Source organism: Panthera uncia, unplaced genomic scaffold (assembly GCF_023721935.1).
Source record: "Panthera uncia isolate 11264 unplaced genomic scaffold, Puncia_PCG_1.0 HiC_scaffold_88, whole genome shotgun sequence".
In the NCBI taxonomy this organism is placed as follows: Eukaryota; Metazoa; Chordata; class Mammalia; order Carnivora; family Felidae; genus Panthera; species Panthera uncia.
Window position 1 is genome coordinate 1 of NW_026060067.1, and position 16,209 is coordinate 16,209.

General features: G+C 53.9%; 1 protein-coding gene across 1 annotated transcript; it reads right to left on the reverse strand.

The window, feature by feature from the left end:
* Window positions 1-59: 59 nt before the first annotated feature.
* On the reverse strand, window positions 60-15,207 carry LOC125918488 (echinoderm microtubule-associated protein-like 2; the record flags this gene model as incomplete). The annotated part of the gene is given in 16 exon segments (XM_049624474.1): window positions 60-190; window positions 831-926; window positions 1,538-1,625; window positions 2,054-2,151; window positions 2,391-2,479; window positions 2,775-2,842; window positions 5,685-5,816; window positions 7,654-7,779; window positions 7,933-8,087; window positions 10,688-10,787; window positions 11,752-11,886; window positions 12,771-12,866; window positions 14,029-14,133; window positions 14,135-14,140; window positions 14,240-14,309; window positions 14,856-15,207. Coding segments are annotated over 16 exon segments (1,686 nt in total), but the record flags the coding sequence as incomplete, so codon positions are not given.
* Between the last annotated feature and the right edge of the window lie 1,002 nt (window positions 15,208-16,209).

The window sequence follows — 16,209 nt, forward strand, 5'->3', positions numbered from 1 at the left end:
CAGTCTTGCCCGCAGTGTTGCTCATCCCCACCCTGCCAGCCCCCCCCCGGGGGACTCACTCGGGGCTGACAGCAGGGGTAACTAAACAGGTGTACTTTGCCAAAGTCATCGGCTGAAGCCAGCAACTTCCCGTCATGGGAGCGGGCCACGGCGTTGATGTCGGTACCGTCGGCTCCCTCAGACCAGATCCCTGTGGGCAAGATGAGGGGTGGGTGGTGGTGAGAGGTCAGCCTGGGCCAGGGACCCCTGAGGTGAGCAGGCCCCAGCCCCAGGCTCCCCGCCTTTCTCCCAGCCAGCCTGGCTTCTCTGCAGCCAGGGAGGAGAACTGGAATCATCTTCTGTAAATGTGTATCTGACCCTGGCCCCCCACCGCTCCAAACCCTTCTGTGGCTCCCTGGTGGCCTTGGAGAAAGCCTGGGCTTCCTAGCACGACCTCTGAACTCTGCCTGACCTGGTCTGCCACGCTGCTCCAGCCTTGTCCTCCCTAACGCTCCCCTTGAACTCCACAGCGATTTAGCCATGCTGCCTTCTTGGATTTCTCCAAATGCCAAGTTCTATGCCACCTCCAGCCTTTTTGTACAGGGTACGGTTTCCTATCCTAGGGACTGCTTTCCTTCTTCGCTGCTTCCTCATCCTCCAGGTCCAGCTTCGATATCCCCTCCTCCAGGAAGCCCTCCTTGACTCCCTCCCAGGCTGGGACCAGATGCCAGCCCAGTCTACGCCGGTCTCCCGCCCTGGGGATAACCAACAAGAGACTATGAAGACCACCAGCGAAGGATGTTGCTTGGAACCCCTGTTCTCAGTGGGACCTCCCCCATCCCAGAACTTACCAAACACCCCAAATCCCAGGACGCAAGTAGCAGTGGCCCATTCCACATTCCTCACAGCATCGACACTAGTGATCTGCTTACAGGTAGCCGGGTCCCCTGGGGCAGAAAACAGGGGGAGGGGTTCAGAGCAGAAAGAACTGGGTCGCCTGGGTGGCTCAGTCGGTTGAGCGTCTGACTCTTGATTTCAGCTCAGGTCATGATCTCTCGGTTTGTGAGTTCAAGCCACCCGTCAGGCTCTGGGCTGACAGTGGGAGCCTGCTTGGGATTCTCTCTCTCTCTCCCCGCGCCCCCACTTCCAATAAACTTAAAAAAAAAAGAAAAAAGAAAAGAAAAGAAAGAAAGAAACAATTACTGACTTAACCCATCCATTTTATAGTCAACGGGCACTGAGGTCTGAGACAGGAGGCTAAGGTCCTAGGGTTTATTCCACCTCTCCAGACTTGGCTGAGGGGGCTAGATCCTGGGTGGTGACACCCCAAGCCTGAGCAGGGGCATCTGCTTAGAGACCTGTACCTCACCCATCCGACCAGGAAGGGGAGGAAATGGGAAGCCAGGAGGCCAATCAGAACAGCCCCTGAACACAGGAGCCAGAGGACGGAGACTTGAAAGCCCCTCCTCCCTTCCTAGAAGTCAGGGAAGTCTATGTAAATCGCACACGTAAATAGGGAGGCTGGAGGAGGGCCGCCTTCGGCTTTCAGAGAACTCACAGTACAGGATCTCGTAGTCCCCGGAGTTGGTGACGAAGCAGCTGCTGTCCTGGGCCCAATCCAGGTGGGTGATAAAACTGGAATGGCCCTGCGGAGGGGGAGGGAAGGGGTGGAGTTAGAGCTCAAGCGGGTAGGATGCGACCAGGAAAAGCGGAAGGCAAAATACACAGGTAGGGGGAGAACACAAGGGGGCTAAAGGAAGGATACACAGCCTTTGGAGCGTGGGGGCGGGGCCAGACTACCATGGGCGGGGCCAGACTGCGATGGGCGGGGCTAGACAGAAAGGGCTTAGAACACAGGGGAAGTTTAGAACGTGGGCAGAGCTAGACACAGAGGGGCTTATAACACGGGGGGTGGGGGTGGGGGGGGTAATGTGTGGGCGGGGCTAAGACTCCTGGTTGTGATCAGGGCAGTCAGTAGAGTGTTGAAGCTGTGCTCCCTTGAAGTAGAAAATTGGTTAATTCTGCGGCCCCTGGTAGGGGTGGCGGCGCGGGCTGGGGGCCACTGCCCACTCACCGAGCACTTGCCCAGGCGGCTGACCTTGCGGCCGCCCTGGTCCACCGTGTACACGTACACCAAGTTGTCGTGGGAGCCCACGGTCAGGTACGCCCCGTCTGGGGGAGGGGGAGGGGGGGGGCTATGAGGAGGCACCCAGGCTCTACCCCCTTCTCTCTCCGATTCAGCCCCCGCCCCCGCTATGCCAGACTCCTCAGCTGTCCCAAGCTCCATCCCCGCTACAGTCCTAGACCGGCCCCTAGGCCTTGCCACACAGGTTCCACTCCTTCCCCCTGCTAGTAACTGAGCCTCAGTTCCCAGGCCTGGCTGCTCCAAGATCCAGCACCGGGCCGCTTACCTGGAGAGAAGCTGACCACTGAGATCTGCTCATTGCCATCTGTGTGGATAGCCACCAGGTCGTGCGTCTCCGTGTCCAGCAGCAGCCATCTTTAGGGAGAAGGCACGATTGGGGAGGGGGTGTGAGCTGATCCGGTGCAGCAGGGGGCTGAAGGGGGAGGGGGATCGGGGTCGGGACTCTGAGGGGCCTGAGCTTGGGACCCCAGAAAAGATTTGGGAGAGAGGCTGACTCCAGACTAATACCGAGAAACAGTCTGGTGAGCAGGCTGTTAATTGCAGACTCTGTGGGCTCTGGGGACACAGGGGAAGGGAGGTTTTGTCAAGGGACAGTTCTGGGAGGGGAGGGAGCAGAGAAACCCTCTGCAAATGCCCAGCTCAGCTTTACCTGCCAGTCACTGTGCCCACGGCCAGGACAGAGCCACTGGGGTGGAAACCAGCAGAGCGGGCAGGGTCCTGAGGGGAGAGAGAGGAGGCAGGGCTGAGAACTGGGGTCTCCGGCCTATCTGGCTATTCCCCTACGGCAGCCACAGACACCCCAAAACCATCCTCCATTTTTTGTTTTTAAACTGTGTTCTTCTGGGTTTTGTTTTTTTTTAATATTAAAATTTTTCTTTTAAAACACATTTATTCATTTTTGAAAGACAGAATGTGAGTGGTGGAGAGGCAGATGCAGAATCTGAAGCAGGGTCCAGGCTCAGAGCTGTCAGCGCAGAGCCCGACGCGGGGCTCGAACTCACCGTGAGATCGTGACCTGAGCTGAGGTCAGACACTTAACCAACTGAGCCACCCAGGCGCCCCTTTTTAAAATATTTTTAAGTGTTTTTTTGTTTGTTTTTGTTTTTGAGAGACAGAGCGAGCAGGGGAGGAACACAGAGAGAGAGAGAGAACCCTAAGCAGGTTCTGCAGGGTCAGCGCAGAGCCCGGTGTGGGGCTCGAACTCACGAAACTGTGAGATTGTGACCTGAGCCGAAATCAAGAGTCGGTTGCTTAACCAACTGAGCCACTCAGATGCCCCCCAAACCATCCTCCTTTCCTGTGTCAGCTCAAACACAAAACAGTCCTGCTCTCACTGTGGACTCTAGATCCATTTATACTCCCGGTCTAAATTCTCACAGCTTTATTCATCTGTGACTTAGGTAATTTTCTAGAAGTGAGATTTTTTGGGACAAAGGATAGCCATATTTTGAAGGCTTTGGAATGATAATGCCAATTTGCTTTCCATAAGATTCTATCAACTCATCACCAGGCACGTCCAAGTGTCCGTTTCCCCACATCTTTATTAAACACCTGGCAAGGGGTATCACCACTTCTCGAACGTTGGGGACGTTTGGTTGGTACGCAGGCAATAGAGTGTCTTGGAATCAGACTCGGGTTCAAACCGGCTCTGACACTTCCTAGTTATGTGACACCAAATAACCTTCCCTGTCTGAGCCTCGGCTGCCTCATCTGGCCAGTGGAGAACATCAACGTGTGCTCCCCGGGATTCTTCTAAAAACAAGACGTACAGTCCTTAGAACAGCAAGCTGGTTAGTAAAATGGCTTACAGGCAGCACTCGACAACAGTTGGTTTGGATTAAAATCGCACCGTGATGATTTTTACCTTATCAAGCCTGTTTCCAAGTGGGGATCTGTCATCCCCACTGCCTTGTGGAGGTTGCGAGAAGGTGAAAGGACGAAGGGGGTAAAACGCTACGCCAGTTTCTCTGGGCGCCGTCAAAAGACTGCCGGAATCAGAAAAATCTACGGGAGCGCGTTAGAAACTGCAGATTTCCGGTCCCAAACGCAGACCTCCTGAATCAGATTCTCTGGGGGTGGGGTTAAGAGTTCTGTGTCTCCTAGTCGGTTTGACGTCATAATGAGGATTATTATACGTGGCCCTAACAATTTCCAGAACATACCATCCCTGACTCAAAGTTCAAAGGCCATCAAGTGTCCCAGAATCAGAGGTAACCCTAGATTCCTTGAGCGAAGTCTCAAAGCGTGGTGTGGGGGATACGATGGAGTGACATTCTAGTGTCCCATACTGCACAGGTAGGGGAGCTTAAAAACTACACTGCCCAGGGGCGCCTGAGTGGCTCAGTCGGTTGGGCGGCCGACTTGGGCTCCAGTCATGATCTCGCGGTCGGTGACTTCGAGCCCCGCGTCGGGCTCTGTGCTGACAGCTCAGAGCCTGGAGCCTGTTTCGGATTCTGTGTCTCCCTCTCTCTGACCCTCCCCCGTTCATGCTCTGTCTCTCTCTCTCTCTCAAAAATAAATAAACGTTAAAAAATATATATATATTAAAAAAACTACACTGCCCAGAATCCCTTGCAGCTAGGGTCCCACTGGGATTTGGGTCTAACAATCCGTTGTGCTGACAGAAAGCAGAGGGCCTGCTCTTCTATTTCCGCTCATCATGGGGGCCGGGCAAGCAATGGCATTGGCTATGATCGTGAGCCGTCGCTGGCCTTAAGAGGAAAGGGCACACGGGCGCCTGGGTGGCTCAGTCGGTTGAGCATCTGAGTGTTGATTTCAGCTCAGGTCACGATCTCACAATTCGTGGGTTCGAGGGATTCTTTTTCTCTCCCTCTCCCTCTGCCCCTCCCTCCCCCCCCCCCCCCCCGCCCCAGAACTAAAAAAAAAACTAAAAAAAAAAAAGGCAAGTACATGGAGTATCGAGTATACAATGCAAATGTAGCCAGCACTGGGTTGCTCTAGAGCAAGACGGTCTAACAGAAGCTTCTGCGATGCTGGAGACGTTCCTTATCTGTACTTCCCAACATGGTGGCCACTAGATACATGTTTGAAACGTAGCCAGTGCAACCGGGGAATTGAATTTTTTTTTTTTAAGTTCGTTTATTTAGTTTGAGAGAGAGAGAGAGAGGATGAGCAGGGGAGGGGCAGAGAGAGAGGGGGAGAGAGAATCCTGAGCAGGCTCTATGCGGAGCCCGACTCAGGGCTCAAACCCTCGAACCCCGTGAGATCGACACCAAGAGTCGGATGCTCAAACGACTAAGCCACCCAGGCGCCCCTGAATGCTTCATTCTATTTACATTTTAAAGTTAACTGAAGTGTGACGACCCACCCGTATTGACCAATGCGGCTCTAGAGACAGCCCTTGCAGGGACCACAGCTTCCTGCAGCTGTGACAATGGCATTGTCCTGACCCCACCCAAACCACGCTCCCCTGGAGGCAGGGGCAGCGGCTCCCCTGGCAGATTGGTTTGGTGCCCTGAGCCCTGACATACGGAGACAGGCGCTTCTGTCAGAACAGGGTGCCGAGTCCCCGTCCCCCCCCCCCCCCCAGTCCCCTTACCTCGATGATCCTACTCCACAGGGGCCGGCGGGACTCTGCACTCCACAGATGCACCAGCTTATCCTGCCCGCACGTCACAAACTGTGCCCGGCTGGGGTGCGTGGCCAGACCCCACAGTTCTTCCACGTGACCCTGGCGGGAAGGGGAGACGGCAGCATGGAGCCCGCCAATCCGGGCCCTTCCCCCACCGAGCCTGGTCCCAGAAAGAAGTGCCAGGCCGGTCCCGGCGACACACTGGGGCCACAGGTGACCCGGGGAAGGCCCTTTCTCCAGTACGTCTGAAGGAGGCCGTGACTTGAGTGGACCCTCGCCCCGGTGTGTGGCTCGGGGTGAATGCTCCCCTTCTCTCCAGGCCTCTGCTGTCCAGTTTGCACAACGCAGGGCAGGAGACATGCTGGGTGGGAGCTGGAGCCTTGACCGGCTTGAATCGGGTGGTGTCCAGAAGGCTGTGGGATCCCATGGAGGGCACTCAGCCTGGTGAATCTGACCTCAGCTCTCTCTTACGGACTGGACAGGTGCCCTCTCCCCGGATCCTCAGTTTAATCTTCTGTAAAATGGGGACATCGTTGCGCTCACTTGAATCATGGATGGAAGGTGTTGAGGCTAGTACAAAGCGCTCGCAAAATGCAAGTGGCTGTTATTATTATCATTATTAATAACGTGTGCTAATAATACGCTATTAAATAACAACGAACACTGATAATATAATTGTTGACGTTAGTATAACGATGCATGGTAATAAAGCTCTAATATACATTGACCTATTCATAATATAATCAACGATGTGTAATGTTGATGCTATTTTGGGGGGGGTCTCTAAGTTCCCTTCTGGGGAATCCCTCTGATCCTGGTTTTCCTTCATGTTCCAGGGAGACCAGAGCCAGAGGGAGATCTAAATGCAGCAGCATGGACCTCAGCTAGCCTGGAAAAGGGGAAATGCCCGGAAGGAACGGAGGTATCCAGAGCCACTAGATCCAGGGGTAACTTTGGCCAAGACTTCTGTGACAGGCACCATCTAAATGTCGTCTATGAACCGACTCATGGGATCCTTACAAACCCCCACGAAGATGGGTTCTGCTGCTGCACCGTTTCATAGAGGCACAGAGACTGTCATTCACTTGCCTCACATCACACAGCTAACCAGCGACAGGGCTGCGATCTTGATCCCAGGCAGTCCCGCTCCAGAATTCCTGTTCCTGACCATCCTACTATACAGCCCCTCGGCGGGGCGGTGGGGGGTAGGGGGCGGGGGTGGGGGTGGCGCTGGAGTGTTAACTGGGCGTAGATAGGGTTTTTTTTTTTTTAATTTTTTTTTTCAACGTTTTTTATTTATTTTTGGGACAGAGAGAGACAGAGCATGAACGGGGGAGGGGCAGAGAGAGAGGGAGACACAGAATCGGAAACAGGCTCCAGGCTCCGAGCCATCAGCCCAGAGCCTGACGCGGGGCTCGAACTCACGGACCGCGAGATCGTGACCTGGCTGAAGCCGGACGCTTAACCGACTGCGCCACCCAGGCGCCCCTGTAGATAGGGTTTTGGCACGCCAGGACGAAGGGGCGAACATGTGAGCTGCCAGACGAAAAACAGGCCAACCCCAAAGGGCCTTCCCAGATCTCAGGAGGTGTGTGGCCCAAGGTGCATGTGGCCCAGGTGACAACCTGCCAGGACACTTACCAACAGAAATGGACACCACCCCTGATCAGAAGGACAGGGGGTGGCCCGGCTGCGGCGGGGTCCTGGGGACCCTCTGCTGTGCCAGCGGGTAACTCGTTGGCTGCTGGACCAGGGGGGTTCTGGGGCAGGGGTCCTGGGACAGGGGTGGGTTTACGGGGTGGGAGCAGGTAAAAGGGAAGGTGAGTGGAGTTTGTCAGGCCAAGGGATGGGGTGGGGAGGTGAGGAGAAATGGAAGGAAGTGGGAAGAGAAGAGGAGAGAAATGGGGAGGAGGGCAGGTGCAGGAGAATCGCTCACCTGGACGAGCAATGAGAAGCCTGTGTGGACAGAGCCCTGCAGGATGCAGTTGCGGGTGGTCCCCACGTACAGCGTGTCTCCCCGACCCTCAGCCACAGTGCGCACCGGACCGAAGTCCTCTGGTACCTGAGGGTGAGGTTGGGGGCATATGAGTGTAGGGCACAGGCAGAGAAGGGGTCAGGGAAAACAAGCTGGGGAGAGGAGGGTCCATTAGGAGTCGGGGTGGGGGCGGTGGGAGGAGGTCCCCTCGCCTTCACACGAAGCTGTCCCCCTCCTCACCTCTACCTCCTGCAGCTTGCTGTAGTCGGAACCCCAAAGGACCACCCGTCGATCACGGCCCCCTCCGGACACCAGCGTCCCGTCCCGCAGGGCGCAGAGCCCAAACACACCGCCATCGTGGGCACCCAGCACCGCCTGTGTGATGCGGTTCCCACCTGTGGGGGCAAAGAGGGGTGGCCAGGGAGCAGGGATCAGCATGGGGGAGCTGTCCCTGTACTGACCCCTGAAACGCCTCCAACTGTCAATCCTACATTCAACCACTCACTTACCTTTCTATCCACCCTTCCACCCACCTGCCCACTGGCCATCTATTCAAATATCTTATCATCCATCCATTAAACCATCTGAACTAACATCTACCCAGTCACTTTTGATCCATCCACCCACTCACCCATTCATTCATCCACTCATCTACCTACTGGTCTGTTCGTCCATCTATCTACCTATCTACTCACCCACCCACTCACCCCCTCATCCATCCATCCACCCATCCAGTCCAGTCCATCCATCCACCCACTTACCCACCCCTCCAATCGATCCATCCATCCATCATCTGTCCATCCATCCCCCATCTGATCATGTACCCACCCATCAATCTACCCAACCATCCGTTGATCCATCCATCCTTCCATCCATTCATCCATCTATCCATCCATCCATCCATCCACCCACCCATCCATCCATCCACCCACTTACCCACCCATCTAATCGATCCATCTATCCATCATCCATCCATCTATCCACTTGCCCACCCACCCACCCAATCCACCCATCCATCCATCCACCTATCTATGTACTGATCCACCCACCCATTCATCCACCTCTCATCCATCTGTTCACCTCTTTCATTCAACTACTCATTCACCAGTCAATTCATCCTTCTACCCAAACATCCACCCATTTTCCAATCCATCTACCCACTCACCCTGTCAATCTAATCATCCATTCATTCATCCGTTAACCCATCCAATCAACAACTGTGTAACCAGCATTTATTCTGGGCCCAGCTTCATACCGGATGATACTGGGAATACAGTGGTGACCAAGACAACCTCAGATCTTGCCGTCACAGGGTTCACAGTCTATTTTCAGAAACAGACCTATTACCAGTCAATGACAACCCAAGGTGGTTGGGGCTAGGATAGGGAAAGCCAGGAGCCTGTGGGATCCCATAGAAGATACCCAGCCTGGTAGGTCAGGGAGGGTTTCCTGGAGGAGGAGACAGCTGAACAAGGATCTGAAGGATGAATAGAAGTCAGCTAGGCCAACAGAGGGTGGAAAGGGCTGCATGCAGAGGGAACAATGTGTGTAAAGGGAAGAGAGCAAGAGCATGCACTATTTAGAGAACTATAGAAAATCTGGTTTGACTTCATGTAACATGCAAGGGGCAGGGGAAGGCAGGGCCAGACCACACAAGGTCTTAGAGGCCTCAGTGAGGAACCTGGGCCTTGTCCTGAGGGAACCAGGGAACAATGGTAGAGCTTGGCAAGGGGAGAAAAGGGTCAGATTTACACTGGGTTCTGGAATTTGAGGAGGCAAGATAAATAAAGGCCAAGGACCAGGAAGGAGGCTGGGGCAGGGACTCAAAGGAACAGTCCTCAACTCAGATGTGGTGCCACACGTCCACTTATCATTCTGTCCACTTGTCTTTCCAACCACCCCACCACAGCCCTACGGGATGGACCCAGTGATGGGTCTGGGGATATAGAAACGAATCAGACCCAGCCTCTGCCCTCAGAGAGCTCACAATCTGCTGGAAAAGACTGTCAGTTATTCAGAGCTTATTCTCAGCTGTGTAATTTCAAGGGAAGCTCTGAGCCAGCCAGGTGCCCCATGAGCCTGGGGCTTCTCATCTATGAAATGGGAATAATATTCAGTGCACCCTTGATTTAGGAGCATAATGTACGTGAAAGCAAACGTACCCAGGCCAAAACAACTCACTGATTTGTGCATGCCATCCATCTGCTGGGACAACCCATTCTTCGCTTGATTCATCATTCACCCAAAGGCTAGAGCAAGCTTGTATTCACCCCATTAGCGTTTGCTGGGACAATACATTAATCCATTGGTTGGGACAACCATTTATTCATTTCTTCATCCATCCATTTGGCTAGAACAATCAACTCTTCTACTCATTCAGCAATCAGTCTACTTCCTGGAACGATCCATTCTTCGTAATATATTAATCCATTGGCTGCGGTAACCATTCATTCGTTCATTCACTCATTCATTCAGACATTGCTTTATGGATCCACTTCCTGGGAAAAGACCTCTTCATTTATTTTTTTTAAGACCTCTTCATTTATTAACCCCAGCATCCATCATGGGGACAACCATTCATTCATTCAGTTGTTCACTCACCCAATCATTCACCATTAAGGAGGCCAGTACATTCACTCATTCTTCCACTCACTAAGCAGGACAGCCCCTTCATTCATTCACTGCCTTATTCATTGACTGCTCTGGGACAAACCACCTCTCCATCCACCCACCCATCCACCCACAAGTGGGTTAACCATTCAATTCGCTTATAATTCAAACTTGATCCCCACCACAGGATTTGCAGAGGACAAGGGTGGGGAATAAGTCAAGATTTCATGGAGATGGGGAGCCTTGAGGGGGATATAGGAATTAGACAAGTAAGGATTTAGCCTGTTGTATCATACATTCCATACAAGCTCGGTCAGAGCAAGGCTTGGCCAAAGGGGGTTCGGGAGGGCTGGCTTGGGTACCAAACAGGTGGAGTGAAACTCACCTTTGCCCCAGACATAGAGGTTCCCCCCCGAGTCCCCGGTGACCACATCGCCACCCTCCAAAAAGGTCACACACAGCACGTACTTCGGTTTCTCGTGTTTCTAAGGTGGGGGAGAAAGGGAAGGTGTCAGAAGGTTGCTGAAGCAGAGAGCCTCCCAGAGCCCACCCACCATCCAGGACCGTGGTCAGGGGATCCCCGCCATGATGTCGGGTATGAGGCCCATTGTGGGGCACCCCCATCTCCAACCGGCCTCCGTGCACTGCTCATGTAGCCTAGAGCTTCTGACCACATTGTCTCCCTTGCTTACCCCTGGAAGCACTTCCTGCCTCCTCTCTTGACTTTTCTTCTCTGTCCTTTCTCTGCCCCTGGGTCCCCCCTCTCTCTGTCCCTGGCTCTCCCCTGTCTCTGTCCCTGGATTCCCCCTCTCTCCATCCCCGGGTCTCCCCTGTCTCTGTCCCCGGGTCCCCCCTCTCTGTCCCTGGGTCTCCCTCTTTCTGTCGCCACTCTCCCCGCTCTCCCCCTGCATCGTCTCTCCTCCCCTTTCCTTGCCCATCCTCTATGTCGCTCTCTCTGCCTCTCCCCACCCTCCCCTCAGTATCTGTCTCATCTTCACCTATGCCTGGTGTCCTCCGGGCTTCCCTTTTTGGGGTGGAAGCTCCAGTTCTCACCCATGGAAGGCGAGCCCTGGCAGAGGGGCCCCTGCACCTTCTCTCCCAGGCCCTCTGCTTCCCGCTCAGTGTCTGTCTGCCTCGGTGCGCGTCTCTTTCAGCCAGTTGGCCTCTGACCTCCGTGTTTTTCCACATTATGGCCAAGCAGAGCACTGCCTATTGAGTATTTACTATCTGCTAGGAGCTACTACGGTCTTCATCCCGCTGAATCCTCACAACTTTAGACAGTTAAGGAGGATGATCCTCATGGTATGGGATAAGGAAACTGAGGCCCCAGCAGAAATTCGGCATCCTCATAATCTGGGACCCTCTGGGACCCTCTGTTTTGTTGTCTTCCCGGGTGTCCCTGCCTGTCTCCTTCAGGGCCAGCCTGTCCCCGCACCCCGGGGCACTCACCTCAAAGAGGCCCTGCCGTTTGCTCAGGCTGCCCCCCTCCAGACTCCAGAAGTAGATGTGGGATTTTCCGCAGGTGATGAGCACGGTGGGGTCTGTGGGGTGGAAGGTGGCCACCAGCACGGCCTCGTTGGAGCACTTTGGAGAGTGGGGGAGATTTAGAATGACGACCTCAAAGCCACTAGGGCCACCCCATGTAGGACCGCCCTATACAGCTGCATGAGTTGTGCACTGCACAACCTACTTGCCTGTGTCTTTACTATACAGGCAAGCTAAAATACTGAAGGCAGGGCCGGCCAGCAAAGCATTACTGCCACCTTTATCAACATGACAGCAGATCTTGGAGAGCCTCAACTCTGCATCAAGTGCTGTGCTGAGTACTTTATCCATTAATTGCTGTACTCCTCAAAGCACTCCGTGAGGTACGGCTCATTAGCGCTCCCCATTACAGGTGAAGTGAGGCACAAAAAGGGGAAGTCACTTGCCTTAGGCCACACAGCCAGGTAAGAGTCAAGTCCAGAATTAATTCACATAGGTCTGACTCCAGAGCCCAGCCTCTCAACTACTAAGTCTCTGTCCACAAACTGTGGGCCCCAATCCGGAACCTAGGTCTCCAAAATAGGCACATGACCTTGGGCAACAGGCTCTCCCCTCTATCATGCCTCAGATTATTCCCTAGAAGTCAAGCCACCACCCAGAGATGCAAGTCAATGTCCTGGATGTCGCAAGGCTACAGTCAGTAGCTGCCTTGCACCGACCTTTTTGTTGTGCCTGGTCTAGCCACCCCACATCCCAACATCAAAGCCAAGGCCCTACTAGGAAGATGCTACCATTATCCCCACTTTACGGACGAGCAACCGAGGCTCAGAGAGGGCAAGCCGCTTGCCTGAAGTCACACAGCCACCAAATGGCAAAGCTTGGCCTTGAATGTGAGTCTGTCTGATTCCAGACTCCTAACCACAGAGATCCAGCCAGTCCCACAGAGGCACCCCAAGGAGGCGGGGTGAGAACGGTCACCCCACCTTGCCATCCACCACCTTGGCCTCCTTGGCCCAGTCCCACACGGAGAGCATGTGATCGTTCGATTCGTCCACTGCACAGAGCAGGTTGCCTCCATTCTAGAAGGAGGAGAGAGGAGGGGGAGTGGAGAAGGGGGGTCAGGATCCACCCCTTCAACACTCTGCCCACACAGGAACTTCCCACTCAGGTCTGTTTTAAGATTTTCAAAGCTCCTGGCCCACATTAGATGAAACACATGCAAATACACTCCCCGTCCGGCAGCCATGTACACATCTTAAAGGGCTTCTAGAACTTTCCTTTTGAAATGACTCCTCCCTAAGAAATTCATCTCATTTACCCTCAGTTACTGTTTCTCTGCAGGAGTCCTGAAACCATCTAATCTGCATTTTTATATGAAAATGACTTTATGCACACAAAATGAAATGACTTTTATGCACACAAAATGAAACCACCGAATTACTAAAATGTTGGGTGTTCACACCTTTGGTGAAACAGGTTAATTTTGATTTTGCAGGGTTCCCTCCTCCCCGTACACACACACACACACACACACACACACACAGTCACCAAAGTAGCTTTTCTCCACCACTCCCCACAATGCCCTCAAAGATCTCCTTAGGCCTCAGAACACCTGTAAGGCTCTAGTCCCGTGCTTCTTGGTTTTTATTCCTCAATCCATTACTGATCAATACTTTGTTAAATACATTTTGATAAAAATGTGAAATATGATTAAAAAAAAAAAAAAAGCCCACCCATCACAGACTAGGATGTTGTAGGAAATATGAAATTGCTCTGCAAATTCCTGAAGGCTTACTCTACATTTCTGGGCTTATCTCGCCCAGAACTGCCATCACCCATCCTGCCGACACCCATCTAGGCTGGAACAGGGAACCACAAGGCCTTACAAGGACCTTTCGCAAAGGAAAGTGGGTGCCAATAATAATGCAACCAGCATGACCAGTCACCGAGGAGTTTGGGAGCAATCAGGACACGTGGGTCCCCTTCATAAGGGCTAAGGGAGCAGCCCTGTAAGGTCACCAAGGGTTGGCCTGCAGGGCGGGCAATTCTGCAGGGGGCGTGGCCTATGCCTGTGACGTCACAATCAAGGCATGCCCCCTCCCCCATCCCAAAGTGGCGGCGCGTGTGTGTGTGTGTGTGTGTGTGTGTGTGTGTGTGTGCGCGCGCGCGCTCCTGACTTTGGAGGAGGGACTCCTGACTTTGGAGGAGGGGACAGGCGAAGGGTCCCCGCACAGGACTTACAGATTTGGAAAAGCCCACACAGCACACAGCTCTGTCAAACACCCCCAGGCCCAGCACGTGTAAGGTGGAGAGGGAGACTGAGTCCCAAATGCGCACGTGGGGGGGGTAGTGGCTGCAAGGAAGAAAGAGGCCTGTTACCTGGGGGGCCTGGCTGTCTGCCCCCACCATCACCCCACCCCAGTCTCCGGTCCCTCCTCCTCCAATCTGTTACCTTCCCCTCCTTAGAGGTGCCTGCCACCTGTCCAGTGGCAATGGTGACCATATCAGGGTGGACAGCCAGGCTGAGAAAGAAGACAGATGGACAGGGCTCAGTGGGAGGGATGGGGCTCAAAGGGGGGCCCAGGACTCCTCCTCCCTTAACAGGCTGAAGTCACAATGCCTGGCTATTCATCCCACAGGTTGGTTGAGTGAGTTATTTAGCCAATAAACATCGATTTAGTCCTTCTGTAACAATAAGGGGCTACTCTCCAGGTACCCAGCCTCGGAAGCAAGACTCCGTCCTGGGGTCTCTTAACTCAAATGCCCATACGGCTCAGGACTGTACCCAAGTGGTGGCCAGGGGGGCACAGCCATCAAAAGGGGCTGTCGCTGCCTGGCTCCCACCCTGTTAGGATCATCGGGGGGCGCCAGCTAGGAGTTTCGGAAAAGAAGTGAAAAATCCAGGCATGTAAGTGAATTCACCGACCTTTAAAATACTGATGATCAGTCCACACTTTTTTCCTGAATTCAGCCGGTAGGCCAAGCAAAGGCCTGGCCACAGCCACCTCCCCCCCCCACCCCGGCCTCCCCCCCCTCCGCCTCCAAGAGTAGCCCCTCCCAGGCCTCACCATTTGATGTCATCATTGTGGCCCAGGTAGTGGCGCTGCCTATGCTCCTCCACACTGTACAGCACGGCCACGGAGGCCACAAAGTACACTATCTCCCCCGTGGGCAGCAGGTAAAGGTTGGCCCGGCAGTCTCGGCCTCGGTAGCCATAGCTGGAGATGCCCGGGGGCCGGTTAAGGAGCCTGTTTTGCATCGTACGTGCCAACTCAACACCTGCAGTGAGGTTTTCCTGATTCCACTCAGACCCCGTGGTGGGGGGGGGGAGAGGGGCGGTTGATGGTACCCCCCCCCCGTAATATATCCAACAAAATATTAACCCCCGTGGGGCACCCAGGTGGCTCAGTCGGTTATGCATCCGACTTTGGCTCAGGTCATGATCTCCCAGTCTGTGAGTTCGAGCCCTGCATTGGGCTCAGAGCCTGGAGCCTGCTTTGGATTCTGTGTCCCCCACCTCTCTCTGCCCCTCCCCCGCTCGTGCTCCGTCTCGCTCTCTCAAAAACGAATGTTAAAAAAAATTTTTTTAAATATTAACCCAAGAACCTGTGACTATAACCTTCCTTGGAAAAGGGAGTCTTTGCAGCTGTAATTAAGGATCAAAACATGAGATTATGCTGGATTATCTGGGTGGGGCCCAAACCCAATGTCGAGTACCCTTATAAGAGACAGAGAGGAAAAGACACCGAACGTCACCAGGGGTGTAGGTAGGACCCACATGAAAATCAGAGGTTGATTGGAGTGATGCGGTGTGGCTATAAGCCAAAGAACCCCAAGGACAGCCAGCAGCCATCCAATGCTAGGAGACATAGATCAAATTCTCTGCCAGAGCCTCTGGAGGGAGGGCGGTGGGCCTGCTGGAACCTTGACTTTGGGCTGGGAGAGAAAATCATTGTTTTAAGCCACAGAGTTTGTGGCGATTTGTTACAGCAGTCACAGAACGCTAATACAACCCCCCCTTCCCTCCAGAAGGGTCCTGTTAACACTAAGTTAGCTCATATCTGCTCAGAACCTCCCCATGAGTTCCGTCTCAGAGCAAAAGTCAAAATCCTTATGAAAGCCCGGGCACGAGGTCTAGCCTGACCTGGGCCGGATTCCTCAGTCCTCAGTCAGGCTCCACTCCCACTGGCCTCCTGCTCTCTGTCCTCACCTCAGGGCCTTTGCACCTGCTGTTCCCTCCACCTGAGTACTACTCCCCCTCAACTCTCCATGGCTCCCTTGCCTCCTTCAGGTCCCTGCTCAACTGTCAGCATCTCAGAGAGGCCTTCCCTGCCCATTCTATTTAAAACTGCAAACTCATGCACTCTCACTGCCACCCCCCCCCCCCCGCTCATATTTCTGTCATACACTCATCAGAATCCC